Source organism: Eretmochelys imbricata, chromosome 24 (genome assembly GCF_965152235.1).
Source record: "Eretmochelys imbricata isolate rEreImb1 chromosome 24, rEreImb1.hap1, whole genome shotgun sequence".
In the NCBI taxonomy this organism is placed as follows: Eukaryota; Metazoa; Chordata; order Testudines; family Cheloniidae; genus Eretmochelys; species Eretmochelys imbricata.
In genome coordinates this window covers 7,612,403-7,631,037 of record NC_135595.1, presented here as the reverse complement: position 1 = coordinate 7,631,037, position 18,635 = coordinate 7,612,403, and the positions used below count along the sequence as shown (strand labels likewise).

General features: G+C 58.7%; 1 protein-coding gene across 1 annotated transcript in view; it reads right to left on the bottom strand.

The window, feature by feature from the left end:
• The window catches only part of ADAMTSL4 (ADAMTS like 4), a 35,746-nt gene extending 28,374 nt beyond the window's left edge, over nt 1–7,372 (bottom strand). Inside the window, exons 1-3 of the mRNA XM_077841619.1 lie at nt 7,163–7,372; nt 2,155–2,960; nt 84–1,410 (exon numbers count right to left, since the gene is read on the bottom strand). Coding sequence (XP_077697745.1) covers nt 84–1,410; nt 2,155–2,960; nt 7,163–7,372 — 2,343 coding nt within the window. The remainder of the gene's footprint in view (nt 1–83; nt 1,411–2,154; nt 2,961–7,162) is intronic.
• Nucleotides 7,373–18,635: the final 11,263 nt, after the last annotated feature.

Genomic DNA, 18,635 nt, shown 5'->3' with positions numbered 1-18,635 from the left:
GGGTTTGAAGCATGGGGCTCTAAGTTCTAGTCCCACCAGGGGGAGGCATCCAGCGCCCCTGTAGGGAAAGCAGAGGCCCTTACCTCCTGCCTGCAGGCTTTGAACTGCTTGCTCTCCCCCTCGCAGTGGAAGGTCTCTGTGCCGGGGTCGTAGAGATTCCACTGGGGCACCTCGCGGCCTGGGTGCAGGCCCAGCCTGGGCCTTTGCCCCCTGGCCTGGAACTGGACGGGGTTGCCACGGTGGAGCAGCCAGATGTCCGGTTCTGCCAGCCGGTGAGGCGAGGGCTGTTCCACGAAGAGGCTCTGGGAGGCCCGGGTGCTGTAGCCGCCTGGGCGGTACTCGTTCTGTCTCTGAACACGGGGCCTGGCCGGCTGGCGGAGATAGGAGGGTGCGGCAGGGTCAGCAGGGCCTGCTCCCTCTGGCTGGGCCAGGTGGGTGGCCTCAGGCCAGGGTTTTGGTGCTCCTGCGGCCCGATGGTGGGAGCGGGGATGGGGGTGGCCAAGTTCTGGTGTCTCCTTGTGGCCACCCCCTGCCCCGTGTCCCTTGGGCTCCAGCTGTGCCTCCACGGTGGAGCTGTGGTTCTTCAGCACCTTGTGCGTGAGGCGCAGCTCCCCCCGTGGCCGAGGGGCGCGGCCGCTGCTTGGGGCCCTCTCTCCCACGGGTGTCCCAGGGCGGGAAGACTGCTGGGTGGCCCTTGTGGCGCCCCCGAGCCCGTCTCCTCCTCCTCGCTCGGTGGGCACCTGCACACCCGCCCTCGGGCGCCACTCCCGTGAACCTGTCTCCTCCGGAGCCGTTGGCTCTCCCCCGCCAGGCCCTACGGTGGCCGACGGAGCCCAGCCAACCTGCTCCGTGGGAGAGGGGCCTGGCTGGGGAGTGCCCTCCGCGGTGCGATGCCGGGCCCCTTGTGGCTCTGGGGACGCTGCTGCCGGCTCCCAATTCTCTCCAGGACTCGCCTCATCCGCCGAGGGGCCTGCGTGGGACTTGGCTGTGGCCTCGGCCTTCAGTGGCCCAGCGCTGCCCTGCTCGGCCGTGTGGGGCTGGCGGTGTGGAGCGGGCCCGTCTCCCCCACCTCTGGGCCTCGCCCTATGCCCTGCCAGCTCGGAGCTGTTCTCTGCCAGCTCTCCAGCCTGGAGCCGGGGCTGCACAGAGTCCTCCGCCGGCACGGACTTCCTCTGCTTGTGGTGCGGATGGTGCTCGCCCTTGGCCGGCAGCTCCTTCTCCCGGCGGGGGGCTTCCTTGGCCTTGCGCTTGGGAGTCTTGGTGGGCAGCGGTGGCTGGTCGCTCGGGGGCCCTCGGTGTCTCTTGAACCGTGGCGTGCCCCCCTCCGCCACCTCCTTGTGCAGGGGCAGCGCAAAGGGCACCTTCCCATAGCCATATTTACCCGGTTTGATGGACTCTCGAATTCGAGACCTGCAATGGGGGGGAAGTATTGTTACAGGCCCTGCATAAACAGAGCAAAGGGGGAGCCAGGGACCCACCTGTCTTCTTGCCCCTAGAATGGGCATCCCACCCAGGACAGTGGGCAAGGAGGGAGCTGGCTAACGTGTGTGCCTACTGGCTTCAGAATGGCACGCCTTGTGTCACGTGCCCTGTACTGCACACAGCTCAGTGGGATTCTCCCACAGTTTAGTGGGGGTGGGACTAGGCTTCTGGAGTGGGAGGATCTGAGCTCTCTCTCTGCTGTTGCCACCGGGGCATTCCAGATAAGGCCTGACATATGATAGTGAGGATCAGCTGACTCCTTTTCAGTCGCTGAGTGGATTTAGCCTGGGGACCGTGGCAGGTGGGCAGCCCTGGGGACCCAGGCCCTGAATTTCCATTTCCCAGGGCGAGGACAGAGACGGGATCTGCACCCCACCATGGTCTCCATGCCCAGATCCAAGGTATTTTGGTCTCCATGCCCAGATCCAAGGTATTTTGGTGCCTATGGGAGTTAGGATCCGAGCCTCCCCGCTGGGAGGGGGGCTTCAGAGCAGAGGCCAGGGCAGTAGGAACAGTGCCGGGACCCCCGCCCTCCAGTCAGTGACTGGCGGACAAAGGGCACCTGACCCAACGCCCAGAGCCAGCCGGTTCCCTCTCCCTCGCCTCCCACCCCGGCCTGGTTGCGAGCCCAGGCTCTGCCACGGGGGACCGACGGGGGAACCTGGCTCTCACCTCCTGGCGGCGCGGGACTCCTGTGTTGGGGATGTCGCCCACCTGGACCCGAGGGCACCGTGTTGGGAGCTGCCGGCTGCGCCGCCCGCCTGGTGGCTGCCTCGCCGCTCGGGTTTGAAGAGCGGGAGAGAGTCCTGGGCGGGCAGCCGCGCCGGGGCTGCGCCGCCATGTCTGGAGGGCCTCTGCGGGCTGGAGGTGGCGGGAGCATCCGGGTGGCGCAGCCGACGCGAAGAGTGGGCCAGGCTGCGGCTGGAGGTGCCTGCTTTGCCAGACGGGTCCTCTTCCCGCCTTGGGGCTCCGGGGGCGAGGGCTGGGTCCCTCCCGCGGCTGGAGGGGCGGGAGGAGGCGTCCCGCAGCGGGGACGAAGGCAGCTGCTCGGAGGGGAAGGACTCGCGGCGGATGTATCTGTTCTGGGGCCCGAAGCGGGCGGGAGGGGGGGCCGGCCGGGTGTGGCTGGGGCCGCTGTGGAGGGGGAGGGCAGAGCCGGTGTGGAGGGGGAAGGCAGGCCCCGGTGGGGATAGAGGCGCCCCTGACTCCCCATCAGTGTGAAGGGGGTAGGACGGCCGGGGCGGGTAAGGATTGGCCCGTTCCTCCGGGTACAGGGGCTGAGCGTACGTGCGTGGGCCATGAGGGCCCCCCCAGGGGGCTCGCAGATAGGGGGGCAAGCAGGTGCGGACCCTTTCCAAGACCCCCACCCCACAGGGCTGGGAGCAGGACGACCACGGGCCCCAGCCGCTCCAGGTGCCCGCCACTTGGTTTCCATCTCCGTCCTCCTCGGGCACCTGCCGAGACGTCCGCTGCGGGACCTGCAAGGGCACAAGGAGACAGCCCCGTCACCGGGGGGCTCTGGCCATGGCTCTGAAGAGCAGGGGACTTCAACTCCACTGGCCTGGCCTCAGTCGGAGCCTCCCACCTCCACCCCGTGAGCATCTGACCAGGGGCTCTCATCCCCTCTCACAGCTGAACGCCTGACCCAGCAGCCCCATGCCAGCCAGGACTCAGGGATGGCGCTGGGTGCCAAGGGGCAGCTGTGGCCCAGGTCTCTGGAGCTAAGACAGACGGAAAGACGTAGGTGGGCAGGGAGAGCCTCCTGGATCCGGCGGCGAGAGGGTTGGTACCTGGGAAGAGACCGGAGATGGGGGAAGAGAAGCCAAAAGACGGGGCTGAAGGGAAGCGGGCTGGGACGAGGGGCACGGACCCGCCCACTCAGCTTTTCCTTCTGTGTCCCTGCTGCGAAACGTGGGGTCCTTCCCTGTCCCCCCCACCTCAGCTGGCTCTGCCTGGCCTGGCCTCTCCCGGGCCTGGCCTCTCCCGGGTGCCTCAGACAGAGGGACAATCCCACGCCAGCCGGGGCGGGTCCAGCTGTGGGGAGCAGGCTGGGGAGTTTATCGCTGCCCAGCTGTTTGCTGCTCCTCACTACAGCATCCCAAAGGCCCCTGGGCCGGAGGGCTCAGCCTTCGCCAAAAAAGGAAATTAAGAAAACAGACGTGCTCGCCAATATTTGGCATGGTTCAGGAGACACTAGTGCTTGGCTGGATTTTAACGAGGGCACAGGTACCGTGGGGAGGGGAGAGGCCTGTTAAACCCACTCAGTGCAAAGCAGAGCACTGCCACTCCCCCCCAACAAACGTTCCTCCTGCGCCCCACAGGTTGGGACCTCTGCTCTAGTGGCTCGGATCGAGCCGGCCAGCCTGGCTACAGCCCGCGAGCTTCACTGGGCGGGCTATATATAATTTTTGTGTAGCTCATTCATCAAAAAGATGGAAAGAGATTCAGCTAAGGTTCAGCATCTCCAGGGGAAGCATCAATGACCCCTAGCATTTGTAGAACACTTTTCATTAGGAGATCTCAAAGCACAGTGCAAAGCAGGTCAGGATCTTATCACCATTTGACAGATGGGGAAACTGAGGCAGAGCAAGAGGCGGTCAGGGGTAGAACCTGGGTCTCCTGAGTCCCGCTCCACTATTCTAGTCACTGGGAAACACTGGTCCTAGGCTGAGAACTAGCAACTCATTCCATGCAGGCCAACAGCAAACAGCTGCTAGATGGGCGTAATGACTGTCTCCCAGTAACGCCCCAGGCTGCATTCAAACCAATGATCTAGCACCCCCATCACACAACCTCCCCCCACGAGCCTGTCCAGGCTCCCGTGTCCGCATCAGAAATTTCCCATGTTTTTCTTTTCATTTCCAGGGACACTGGAAAGCGCCGGCCGGGCGTTCCACACCAAGGGCCCGGCTGCCCTGTGCCCAGCACATTCCTCTGCCCCCTCCTGGGCCAGAGAAGCAGTTGAGACGGGCAGAGGGAAAGAGATTTCAAAGGATTTGGGGCCCCCTCTCCTTCCCCCCCAAGAACAACGGCACCTGAAGGACCGACACAGTCAGGCTGAGAGCTGAGGGCCAAGTCTGCTGCTGGCATCAACGGGCGCCGTTTGACTGGAGTCGATCTGGATTTACGCCTGCTGGGGCTCAGGCCCACGATGCCTCAGAGCCTTTCCAGCGCTCAGAAGCATAGCTACCTGTGCAGTGTAAGCCGTGGGGGCAGGGCTGAGTACAGCCCCGCTGCCCCTTCACACAAGGATACCTCCCTGGAGCACTGGGGTAGCCCTTAGACTGCCCAGCCAGAGCTGGGAGGCTGCTTACAGCGCTCTAGTCCCAGCTCTGTCACTGACCCGCTGGGCGACTGTGGCTGGCTATCGTGCCTCAGTTCCCCCTTTGGCTGTTCAGACTGGGAGCAAGAGGGCAGGGATTGCCTCGCACTCTGTGTCTCTGCAGAGCCCAGTTGGGGCCCTTCGGTGCTACTGTAACCCTGTGTCCGACTAGGCAGAGCACTGGCCTGGCCCGCAGGTTCTAGTCCAAGCACTGCTTGCGGGGTGACCTGGGGCAAGTCATGGCCCCGTGCCGTGCCTCAGTTTCCCCTGCTGTAAAAAGGGGGGCTTTTTTACACCCAGAGCCCCTGTCCCCAGCCCTCAGCCGCACACCCCAACCAGCAGGGCCCGCCAATCCAAATCCCAAACTCCCCCAGCTGTGGGCCCAATCCTCCAACTGTTGGTGCCTCGTACGGCAGTGTGCCCAAGAGGGCGTAGCACGCCAGCAGATCAGAGCGGCTGAGTGTGGCGCTCACTGACTGTGCACAACGTGCAGGGCAAAGAGCAAACATCGGCTCACGACTTGGCTTTTGCTTGAGGGCCTCTGGTTCCTAAGGACGCTGGCGCAGGAAGGGCCGGGGGGGGGCACAGGGACTGCTCGGCAGAGCCAGGGAAAGCTCCGTTTTGCAACACGCAGCCGGGTTAGCAAGGCTGCCCCGGAGAAAACACACAGAGAACCACCCCACCCCGCAGCACGTCTGGCTTCCCCCTCAGCCCAGACTGCTGCTGACTTCCACGGGCTGTAAACTCCTAAAGCGGACAAGATGCTGCTCCTGCCCCCGCCAGCGCTCGCTGCAACATACCAAGGCCGCAGGGAGGACACTCCGCGCTGGCTCGGCTCTTTGGGAATTTCCTCGATGACGGTGGTTCAGAAGCTCCCGCCCTCCCCTCCAGCATCCCGCTCCTCATGGACTTGGCCCGTGATGTGACGCTGTGTTTTAATGCACGTCTCCCCTGCCCCTGCCTCTCCCCAAGCCCGCAAGCAGCCCTGACATGCAGGCTGCCTGCAGAGCCCCTCCAGGGGAGAATCTGGCAAAAGGAAGCGGCCTTTTGCCTGGAGAACCTGCCCATCTCGCTCACTTGGTGCTCTCCCATCCCTGTTCGGTGCCGCGTGCACGCAACTCCCACAGCATGTGCAAATCCCAGGGCAGAATCTGGAGCCAAGCTTAAGCCTCTTTCTCCCACTTGTTTCTGTACCTTCCTCTGCTACTGGTTAACCCAGGGCCTGATCTTTACTTGTTCCTCCAAGGGTGGGATCCGGGTGTGTGTTGGGGGGTTGCTCTGACCCTTAGACTATACTTCCCTTCCAGAATCAGGAATGGAACCCAGGAGTCCGGACTCCCAGCATCCCTCCTACTCTGACCACTAGACCCCCATCTCCCCCCACCTCCCAGCTGGGAATAGAACCCAGGAGTTCCGACCCAGGAGACAGCCGCCCCACAGCTGCTCTGGCAACACTACACTTGTGATCCCTGCACACAGGGCCTTGCCTGGCCCTCGGTGTAATTTAGAGCAGCCCTGAGGTTGCTCTAACTCATGCTCTGCTTCTCACAGCCCCATATGAGCTGGGGGAAGCAGAGACTAGCTAGAGCACAGGGGAGGCCCCAGGATGAGGGCTTTCTCAGGGGAATGTTTCCTGCCTGAATAGCATAGGAGCTGCACCGTCACTGAGAACCAGGCCCCAGGGGGTTATCCCTGCCCCACCATTCCCACTTGCTCCTGCTTTGCCTGATTTTAGCCACCTCTGGGGAAGAACATGGCAGCTGTTTAACAGCCCACAGCAACACCCCAGGCAATGCAGTGCTGGAGTACAACATACCCAGCCCCAAGGGAGTTGATGGAGGGAGAACACCATCTACCTCCAGTTGGGACTGGCCAGTACAACACCCCAAAAAGCACCAGGAGATTGTGACTGATCAGGTGCAGCCAGCATGCTCGGCGTCACCCCCACAGAAGGGAGAGCACCCCCTAAGGGACACCTCCCCATTGCTTTCCAGGAGAAAGGTCTCCAGGTCACCAACCCTGCCTAATGTACCAGCCCGGCTCCGGGGAGGGGGTCACAGTCTATCCCCATTAGCCTTGTGGGCCAGTCCGGCTCTGGGGGAGGGGGCCAGGGTCTATCCCCGTTAGCCCTGCGGGCCAGCCCGGCTCCGGGGGAGGGGGCCAAGGTCTATCTCCACTAGCCCAGCAGCAGATCCCAAGAGGGACGCCCCAGGCAGGTTCCCTGCTGGTGATGAAGCCTGTGACTCCAGGAGGTGGCGATGCACATTGAGGCTGGCGAGATAACTCGTCTGTGCTTCCCAAGCTGCCCCCACCCCGATCCTCCCGCCCAGCTGTAAGGTCCTTGGTCTGGTGACTCACCTTCCGGCTGCCTTGGCAGAGCTGGGCCGTCAGCAGGACCAGAGCCAGGGCCAGTCCAGCCATGCAAAGCCTGGAGAGAAAACCAGAGACGCGGCCGTTAGCAAGAGGAGGTGCCCACCCTGCTGGCTCCAATGCCCGGCTCCCTTCGGCCGCTGTTAACCCCTCGCTCTCCTGGGAAGGGCTGGATTCCAGGCCACCCAGCCCCCCCATTATCCCGACACCTCACAGCTGCTAATGTTCAGAGGTGGTTCCACACGCGAATCCAGGAGGAGAGGTGCCCAGATCCGCTCTTCACGGTAACACAGGGGTGTCTACCCACTCCACCCCACCCCGGCTGGACGGCCCAGAATGGGTGAGACCCGTCTCCATGGGTCTCTGCTATCGGCCCGTGTAATCCGTTGTACAGATTTTATCCAAAGCAACCACAGCGATGCTTTCTTGCCTTGTGGCTAGGAGCCCCTGTTTCTGCACCAGTGCCCACGTCCCAGTGATCAACAGCAACCCTACAATAACAAAGCAGACCAGAGGATCACAACAGTCCCTACTGGCCATGGAGTCTGTGAAACTATAAAAGCAAGGCACCCTGCCACCGCAACCCTACCATAATAAACCTGCACATGCTGCCCCTGTGCTCACCGGCAACCCTCCAACAACAAGCCTGCATAGGCAGCCCCAACGCCCAGGAGCAACCAGAAAATAACAAACCAGTATGCCCATGAGCAACCCTACAATAACAAACCCCTCGAGGACTCCAGCATTCGAAGCAGCACTCAGAAAAGCACCTCCAACTCAGGAACAATTTGGTGACGATTTCGTGTCACTAGCAACCTGGGTTGGATTTGAACCCGGAGCCCTGAGCCACCTCCCATTCCCACACTGCCTGGGGGTGGGGAAAGGCGGGGTTCGAACGGGCGGCCGCGTAGCAAGCAGCTCCCTACCCCAATCCCACCACGCTCCTTGACCAGCACTAGAGATGAACCAGCGCCTTGGAGATGAAAAGTTCCCGTAATCCCAATTCCCAGGGGCATCACTGCCGAAAAATTCAAACGGGGGGGAAGGCAAAGTTTGCTTTCCTAATAACCACGTCCAAAGTCTGGGGCTGGCAAAAAGCAGGGGCCACCATGGAGCATAGAGACCTATGAATAATCTGGAGGGGGCCCCAAACCCTCACCCCATGCCCCCCGGAACTATCTGAACGGGGGCTCCCATTTGAACCAGTGACCTAGTTATTCTCCATTGTTGCCTCCTGAGTCATCCACTCTCCTCCCGGATGATGAGTTCACACAAATCGGCCAAGTATCTTCTCTCTCTCTTTTTTTTTTCTCCTCCAAACAGCAAAATAGCTGCTCGTTGTCTTTCTGACCCGCTCGTCCCCACTCAAAGCCCCCACCACTCTCCAGGAAGAGCCCCCCTCGCTCCTTTCAGCACAAAAACGGGAACCAGAACTGCTCGTGAACCCTGAGTCAGCCGGGGGCGGCTGGGACAGCCTGGCAGCTACAGCGTCAATCTGACAGAGCAAGGGCCGCTCTGGACAGCACATCTTCGCCTGAGGGTTGCAGGAGGGGGCTGCAGCTCCAGTGCAATGAGGCAGGAGCTGCCCCAGTGCCTGTCTCTGGCTGGCTGGACGTTACAAAGCCAACCGCTCCTCCCAAGAGAGTGGGAGTGCACCGTGCCCTCATGGCTAACGCACCAGCGAGGGCAGGGGTGGGCAAACTACGGCCCGGGGGCCGCATCCGGCCCTTCAAATGTTTTAATCCGGCCCTCAAGCTCCTGATGGGGAGCAGGGTCCAGGGCTTGCCCTGCTCCGCACATGCTGGGGCTCCATGTGGCTCCCGGACCCAGTGGCATGTCCTCCCTCCGGCTCCTATGCGTAGGGGCAGCCGGAGGGTTCCGCACGCTGCCCCGGCCCCAAGCGCTGCCCCCGCAGCTCTCATTGGCTGGGAACCATGAGCATTCATGGCCCACTGTACAATTTCCATACCCAGATGTGGCCATTGGGCCAAAAAGTTTGCCCACCCCTGAGCTAGGGACTCAGAAGACCTGCCTTCTATTCCCAGCTCTACTGCTGCATGACCTCGGACAAGTCACAGCCCTGCTCCATGACTCAGTTTTCCCCCTCTTTAAAATGGGGCTAAGGTTATCGCCCTCCTTTGCAAAGAACTTGGGAGATCTATGGACATAAAATACTGGAGAGGCATCATTACGGTGACTAGACGAAAGACCCGGAGATAGAGGAGCTAGACGAGAACATGGGAAATAGAATGGTAAATCAGTGCCCCTCCTTCTTCCAAGACACCTGCTCCTTGACAGCCCTCTCAGCCCATGTCTCCTCCCCATGGACAGCAGGATTAGTGGTACATCCACCCCACAGCGGCACAGCTCCATAGTCTAGACTATCCCACCAGCGAGGGAAGAGGTTTCCCCCACCTCTGCGAGAGGCTGGAGGGTCAACAGAGGAATCCTTTTGTCGACGCAGCGGTGTCTGTCCCGGGGGCTAGTGCGATCGCAAGCGAGGGGTCCGTGGAGAGGCCTTTCCCAGCGAAATCCTGGTAGAAGCAGCATCAGGGAGGCAGCGATCAGTCACCTACCAGGGCAGCGATGGAGATCTAGGGCTAGGGCCCCTCTCAGCCCATTATTTGCTCTTTGGGGTCTGGAATTCCTGACCCTTTCCTGGACTTGCCAGATGATCCACCAGCCCGGCCAGGAACAGAGCGGGAATCCAGTGCCCAGGGTGACTCGCGCGGGGAGGTTGCAGCACCAGGCTGGGTTTCAGGGGCAGCCAGCAAAGGAGCGTGCAGTTTCACACCCAGGTGGCAGAAATGGCACCGGAGAGGCAGCAAACACAGCGAGAGGATGTAAAGAGCAGCCAGCTGGGCGGGTGACTGGAGAGTAAACCCGGGCTGGGCCAGTCCACGTCATGCATCAGGGGCCCTCATCGAGCTCTCGGCCAGCATCTGGAGTAATGCTAGTCGGTGCTTGTGACTCCTGCTACAGCCAAGGGAGGGTTGGACACAGCCCCAGCGGCCTGCCCATGGTGTCTGGCCCGGAGCTGCCTGCAGAATCCCTGGCCTGGGAAATGAGGGGCGAGACCCCTGATCCTCCGCACACACCGAGGACGGGAGCCGGCCGAGGCCCCAGGGGTTAACCAACTGGAGAGGGTACATCCTCCACAGCGTTCCTTCAGCCAGCAGCCTGGGAAAGCCAGCCCAGCCCTGCTCCGCCAGGCCAACAGGTCAAGGGCACGGGATATTTTCAGACTGGAGGAATGTGGCCAGTGGCCACACTTGGGCAGCACTTGGGGAAAAGTCGTTGTCCAAAGAAGACCGGAAAAGCTCTGCCTCAAGGGAATCCAACCCCCCCGTCCAAGGTCTCTGATGGCGGACAAAACCGACGCAGACATTCCAGGAGGATTCGCACATCCGCCCACCGAGCCCCGAGTTCAAGGCTCCATCTTTCCCCCAGTGAGAGCTGGCGGCAGTGCGGGGGCCCCGAAGGCAGCCCAGGGAACTGAGGTGTTCGCATTGCTCGATTATTCAGGGAAGCACCTGCAGCCAGAGCGGAGCAAATGTGGGATCCAGAGCTCAGGGTGCTGGGTTAAAATCAGTCTGATCAAGGAGTGATGCAGAGGTAAATTAAATTGATTCAGGGCAATGTTTTGATAAGCACCTAAGGGTACGTCTACACTCCAAAGGAAAACCTCAGAGCCCAAGTCAAGCAACCCAGGCTCGTGGGGCTTACACTGCACGGCTAAAAACAGCAGCGTAGACGCTCCTGCTCGGGCTGGAGCCTGGCCTCTGAGATTGTCCCCTCTCACTGGGTTTCAGAGCCCGGGTTCCAGCCCAAATGGGAGCATCTACACGGCTATTTTTAGCCCTGCAGCCCGAGTCTCGCAAGCCCGAGTCAATTGATCCAGGCTCTGAGATTCAGTGCCACAGGTTTTTCTTTGCAGTGTAGACGTAACCTAACTGATTTAGGAGTCTAAATACCAATGTAATGCAGGCTCCTAAATCACTTAGGCACTGTTGACATTTTAGCCCTAAACTCATATTAAAATATCCTGAGATTCTAATTACAGTTCAGATTAAGATTCAGATCAAGTTTATTAAAACGCTGATTCAAATGATTAAGGTTCAAATTAAGATGAAGGGAGGACCCTGCAAACCCTTAAGCCTGTTTAACTTTACAGTCTCATTCATTTCAATGGGAACGCCCACGTACATAAAACGAAGCTCTTGTGTACATCTCTCCAGGATCAGGGCCTAAAATCCAAATCCAGAGTAAAATTCAGATTACATTTATTCAAAGTAACATTCAAATGAGACGTATTCAAATTAAGACTAAGAATCAAGTTCTGATTCCAGTTACGATTCATTTTAAATGTATTCCAATTAAGATGCAGGATTCAAATTCGATTCATTCAGATTCAAATTAAGATGTGTGGTTTTGATTATAGATTCCTAGCTTCTAAAGCCAGACGGGACCACTTTCGTCTGCCCTCCCACATAACACAGGCCAGAGAACTGCCCTGAATTAAATCCTGTTTGAACTCGAGCGTGTATTTTAGAACAACAGCCAATTTTAAATTGCCACTGCTGGTGAATGCTCCTCCACCCTTGGGAAATGTATTCATGTTCAGATTAAAAATCTGGATTCGGAGTAGATTCAGATTCTAATTCTGATTCAGATTAAAGTCTCAAATTCAGAGCCTCAGACTGACCGCCTGGCGCGCTTATCCCAGCCGAACCCTCCCCTCTTTCCCCTCCGAGGTGCCCCTGTTAGATCTCATTCAGCTTCGGGCAATGGTCTCCGGCAGGGAATTGGTGACAAAGCCCAGTCCCCAGCCGGAAGCCGGGTGCGAGCCAGGAGGACTAAAGATGGCTGGTCTTTTCAAGCGCTGTCGACACAGATGAACTCTCTCGCGCTCTGTGTTTATTATTGTTTCCCCCGCCTTGGACGGGGAGCTGCAGGGGCGTCGAGCCATGGTCTGAAAGGTCGGCTTGTTCGAGAGAGCTCCTGGGAGCTGCTCCACCACCTCGGCAGGGTTGGAATTAAGTAGCCGCGGCCCTTGGCCCTGACCTCCCCTGGAGAGGGCGCCTTCTTCAGTGTCTCATCTGCTCCCAGCCTGAGAAGCACCCCAGGCCAACGTGGAGCCGAGATCTCTGCGTCTCAGAGCCCGAGCAGCAAACCATTCAAGGGTCCCAAATGGCTGATGATGTGGTATCGCGACATGCCTCCCTTCGTGCTCTGACTCCTGGTCCCATAGCAGGACTCCCACTAGAAAGTCAACGCCAGAACATTTCCCATGCACCTCCACTCCGCACTCAGGCACCAGCCCTTCTGCCGCTGCTTACACGATCCTGCAATCTGGCTGCTCCTGGGTTAAACAGCTCAGGATGGTAGCGCAGGGTCTAAGGAGAACTCATCCCATGAGCTAGAAGAATCTGATTTACCCCAGTGTAAATGTGATCAGTCAGGCTCAGGGTTGGACAGCGGCACTCAGAAACTCCCTGGGTCTCATTCTCTGCTGCCCGGCAGCCTGTGCTGTCATTTACACCCATGCAGATTCAGATTCAGCAGAGATCTACTGAGGATCTGGCCCCAGTTCTGCTCGCCATCCTGGCTACAGCTGGGCCCTCTGGGCTTTCAGGGCAAGTTCCACGGCATTTACCAGGAACGTGAAGGGAGCTAGTGGCGAAGGAATGCAGCCAAGGAAGGACACAGCCCAAGCTAGGAGGCCAGCGGACACTTTCTGGGTCACCATCTCAGCACCAGGAGACATTGTGGAGCCGACCAGCCCAGCTTGAGCAGCATCAGACCACACGGGCCAGGCGCTGAGCATGGAGTTCGCCAGCAAACAGGTCCCCGCATGCAGTGTGGTGCTCAATCTCAGCCCGACACGGAGCATGGGATGCTCGGCGTCGCAGTTTCCCGTGGGCTCTAGTTTAATCTGCGGCCCCTCCACGGGCCCCTTAGCTCCAAGCGATGCCAGAGGCACGGCTGCCCATTTCATCTCGCAGGGACGTGCATCGTGCTGGGCACTGGGGGCTCGGGGCTGCGTCCCAGCAGGGAAGCTCCCACATCCCTGAGGCAGAAGTGAGCTGAATTTGCTTCACCCCCACGCTGGTAGCCCCTTTTTTGGTGCATTTTGTGCCCTTGTCACGGCAACGATGCGAATACATTGGTGCGGGCCGGTCTCCTTTCCCGTCCCCGTCCCGTTCTAGAACTGGTCAGCAGCAAAATCAAAGCTCGGATCTGCAGCACGGTCTTACGCTATAGCAGCAACTCCACTAGCTAGCAACAACAGTAGGCTTTTATCCTTTAGCTGCACCAGCCCCCAGAGGGAGAGATGGGGGCACGTACCCAGTCTTTTAGGCTGCCCCTATATAATAGGACACTAACTGTTTGCCAAGCCACTGCCTTGGCCTCACTTCCAATCCCCTCATAAAACTCACTCCTGCAAACCTTACAAGAAGTGAGATTTAAAGGGAAGCCACCACCATGTGTCCATGCCCTAGAGCCAATCCAGAGCCCCAGGGACTGGCGGATCTGTTGTGATTTCAATGGGCTTTGGATCTAAGTGGCCACATGAGCCTATTAATCCTCCCTGATCTTTACCTTCTTCCCTTCACCCTGGTTTTTGGTCTGTTTATGACCCTTGCATTATGCTCCATGGGACCAGGACTGAACCAGAGGCATTTAGCACCCGGCAGGCTTGTGTATCCAATCAATGTTGTAAAATTCCCTGTGAACACCTAGGATCCCTGCCTTGCAGACCCAGCCAGCTGGGAGCATCCTTCTGTTCTTGGGGGGGAACGGCCTTAACAGGGGGCGGACCCACATTTGTCATGTCTCAAAGACCCTCGGTCTGGCTGGCTCAGCTGACAAGTAAAAGGACGGGCTTTCTACCCACCAGCCCCACACCTTCCCTCAGGCTCGTAAGAATCACGCCACGTTCTGTGTGGTTTACGCGCCATCCCGCACATAACCCTGACCTGGAGGGGCTGAGACAGAACTGAACCCACCTGATCCTGAAGCTGGGCTGGGCTAATGGTAACAGACAGACGCCAGCTCCCTTCCCCAGAGCTGAGATGGCTCTGGGGGGCTAGCAAGATAAATATTAATCTGTGTCACTAAAGGAGCTCTGGTTCTACATGTGCTCACACACGTGTGTGTACACATGCACACGTGTGCACACACTCGCACGCCAATGTCTGGATAAGAAGGGGCCATCAGTTGTCACTTTTCTGACCACGGCCACCCAGTAACACCCAGGAAGTAGGAGCTGGGGCGCGGTGAGGGAGAAGAGAGGAGTTGCCCCGGCAGATCAGACTGTCGGCTCGTCACGTCTGGCATCCCTGCCTCCGGCAATGGCCGAGACCTGGTGCTCCAAACAAAGGAAATAAAAAACATTCCACACTGCACCTGGCTGACTGTGCGGCGTGGAACGTGGGGCGGTGAGGAAGGAGGGAATTCCCTCCTGACCCCAGCAGGTGGTCACTTGCCGCCCTGAAGCCTGAGATCTGATTAACCATGTTACCTGAGCTCGCATGGCTTACATGCATGGGCCAGTGAATGGGACACGGGCTGGGAGGCAGAGAGCACAGGACAAAGTATGGTTTAGTGATTAGGACAGTAGCATGGTATTTGGGTTGGCTGGGCTGGACTGCCTGCTCTGACACAGCCTCTCTGTGTGACCTGGGGCAAGTCCCTTAGCTGCTCTGTGCTGCAGTTTCCCATCTGTACAGTGGGGATAGTAGTACCGCCCTGCCTCTGGGGGATTGTGAGATAAACGCATTGCAGACTGTGAGTTGCTCAGAGAGATTATTTCTGGCTCTGCCCTTGACTCACTTGGTGTGCTTGAGCAAAGTGCTGTCCCTCTAGCTGTAAAGTGAGGGATGACGGTGGCTGGACCCCTATGGACACAGTAAGCCATATAAATAAACTGAGCAGGGGTTGGCTCTACTGCCTGCAGCAGTGAGTTCCACAGATTGACTGAAGTCCCTGTGCATTGGATTCCAGGTCTTTCTCTTCCCCACTTCACAACATCTAAACCTACAGAGAAGCCCAGGAACTATACCTCCTTACCTGCTGATCCAGCCTCCATGCACAGATCCCATCCTGCCTCAGTTCCTTCCTTTGAAGTGGAAGCTCCTTGCTTTACTTCTTCAAATGACCTCCTCTTCTTCTCAGCATCTGGGCTGTCCTGAGAGTCTTTTTAAGGCGTCCTTGCCTCCCTGCGTAAAAATAGTAAGAGACAAAAGTCAATTGTTACATAAACCCTTTACCTCCACCTTAAATATTGACGGCACCTCCAGGCAATTCTGGTTTTAAGGGTGGCTCTGTTCTTAAACCTAACACTGAATCCCTTAGGGACATTTCATAATCAAAGAACCAGCTGCATGGGAGAAGCATCGTTGCAAATGTGGCTCTCTGCTGGAAAGAACTGGGAACTGCTCGCTGTGTGTCTTAGACGCCACACTGCAGTGAGGATTCTCCATTAGCTCAGGTGGCAGAGGCCTGTGCTTTCAGAGAAGGAGGATGGGATTGTTGTGAGGTTCCCAGCCATCTCAGATGCAGCATTGCCAGCCCCCAAGCATTCAAACACCAGGAGACAGGCCTTCAAAAAATCACGAGATTGAAACAAAATAATGAACTCGGGGATCTTGTTATTTCCTTTCTGGGTTTAGAGCCTTTGTTGGGGGGTCACATGTTCCAGCTTTTCTCTCCAACTGTGCGGGTTAGGAAATGTCTTTTCTTATTGAAATACAAGCTGAGAGCTCATCATCACCTGACTCCAGGAGCTGGGGCTTTGAGGAAAACGACAAATCTCGCGAGACTCCCAGTAAAATCCCAAGAACTGGTGCCCCGCCAGTGGCGGCTGTGATTCTCAGAGGGAACGCATCTATCCATTGTCACGCCTCTTAGCACAGCGGGGGTCGCTCAGTGCAGCTGCCCCTCGTGGAGGGAGGGTTTCAATGGGACGGGTGCTTACAAAGCGTGGGATTTTCACAGGAACCTATAGGAATCAATGCCCAAATCCTACTGAAGTGAGAGTTAGGCACCGGACTCCCTTAATCTCCTTTGGAATTCCACGCCTAAATTGCCATCAGTGAGTATGGTGACCCATGCCCCAGGGGCGGAGAGGCATCACCAGGATAAAGCGGAGACCAGGCTAGATCCCAGGGATGACTTCCAGACTGTGAGATCTCTGAGACGGCAGAACGGCTCGCCTGAGGAACACTGAACAGCAGCTGGGAAATATCTTCCACGAGGGTCACTCCAGGGTGCGGGCCCCCTGGCAGACTGGATGGGACGGGCTCATCCCATCTCAAACATGGGCTTTATTGAGACACCTCCGGAGGATCCAAGCCCAGGCTGGGGCGGGCGGGTCTCCTGGGGATGGGATCAGCTTCTGCCCTACCCCGGCTCAAGAACAGCTGCTTGTGGATCGGTTGCCTATTGTCAGCGTCCCACAAGGTCATCAGAAAGGGGGGCCAGGGGCTAAGGTCTCGTGTGCAGTCTCCATGGGCCAGTTCAGCCCTCGGGCTTTCCACTGAGGCCACTAGACTGGGGGGCAATTAACAGCCACCCTCACCAGCATTCGTCTCCCCGGGAACTGGACCCACCCGACCTGTTCGAGAACAAGGGCACCTGACTGTCGCTCCTGCTGGCTACTGCTGCTCTGGGCTGGTGTCCAACAGGTAACCTAGGGAGATGGGCACTGCAGCCCCTTCTCAACCCACTGAGCCACCCAGCCCCTGCCCCAGAGCTAGGGCCCGTCAGGACCATGTTATACAAAGGGGAGGTCCAAACCAAAGTCAGGGCTGCTGCTCTCCCAGATGGTCCCATCCAGGGAGGTACCGGGCAGTGCAACACACAAGCTCGGCTCTCCCACCAGCCTTTGAAATAAGGACTTTCTCTTAGATCGAAGTTCAGCACAACCCTGAGACTTTGCCCCCTGGTTCTACCCAGAGCAATTGCCAGGAGAATCCCCCCTGTGTCAGGATCCTGGGGGAAAGCCTGGCCCCGGCACCTCGAGGCAGGACGCTGTCAGCCCGGGCTGGAGGCTTCTTTCTTGGCCTGTGTGTTTTGTGGAAGGAATCTGGGCGGCTGGCAACACGCTGCAGCCAGTGGGACAAAGTCGGTCACCGCACAGCGGGAGCCAGCAGCCCAGAGCAAGCCGAGATGTCCACAGGCAGAGGTGCGCACCCCCCCACACACACACACACACACCCCCACACACACGCTGCACATGCAGACCCACTTCTGCTTCCACGCACAGAGCTGCGTACCCAGTCCAGAGACACAGCGCGCGTGGACACCCCGCCTTGTACGCTCTGCGCCCCATGTCACCATTCCCACCCCCCCGGCGCTCGCCAGGCAGGACGGCAGCTTGCACGCCCCCAGAGTTCCCGTCCCTGCAGGGCCGAGGCCCCGTCCCCAGGCTGCGGGGGAGGATGGCTGCGCACTGTTCAACTGTCCTGATAAAGAATTCCCCCTGCAAAGCCCGAACAGTTCCTTCCTCCGCTTGGGGCCATTGCTCCTTACGCAGGCTAATTCCATCCTTCCTTTAGATGGCTCCCTGGGCGGCATTTATAAGCTTTGAACACTTCCCCGGAGACTCCAGCGTTCTCAGGACTAGGAGTTTAACCCCTTCCATCCCTCCTGTTAGGTTTCACCACCCAGCCTTGAAATCATCTTCCATCACCTTGGGCTGAGGAGCTCCAGATGGGCTGGCACTGGGACTACCCCCCCCCCCCCCCCGCTTCCATATGACCCCCCTCTGCATCCATCCGGGAAGAGCACGTCTCCGAGTCAGTCCCTGGAGCACTTCCCGATAAGCTCTGCTCTGTTTACATGGCTGCGCCACTGAAGCCAATAGGGTCCCGCTGGATTTCGCCCGGGGTCAGGGAGATCAGAACCGATCCCCACTAGATCTCGGGTGCACTGTGTCCAGGGCCCTGTCCCCCTGCGCCTGTCCTCTGGCTGAGCGGTTGTGCATTCCTCAGCACTGGATGCAGACTCGGGGCCCCATCCTGATTTCGGCGGTGCTAGTGTAACACCACTGTCGTCCACGGGACTCGGGCGCAGGAGGGTGGGGTCAGGCCCTGGATTGCAGGTGAACCAACTCCTCCCTCTAGTGATGGTTGAGAGAGACAAGGTGGGGGAGGTAATATCCTTTATTGCAGTGGTTCTCAACCAGGGGTTCAGGGGCCCCTGGGGGGCCACGAGCAGGTGTCAGGGGGGCCGCCAAGCAGGGCCAGGATTAGATTTGCTGGGGCCCAGGGCCGAAAGCTGAAGCCGCCACCCAGGGCTGAAGCCGAAGCTTGAGCAACTTAACTTCATGGAGCCCGAGGAGACATGGGGCCCGAGGCAATTGCCTTGCTTGCTACCCCCTAATGCTGGCCCTGGCTTTTATGTACAGTTGTTGTGGCAGAGATGAGCAGTGGAGTTTTTAATAGTATCTTGGGGG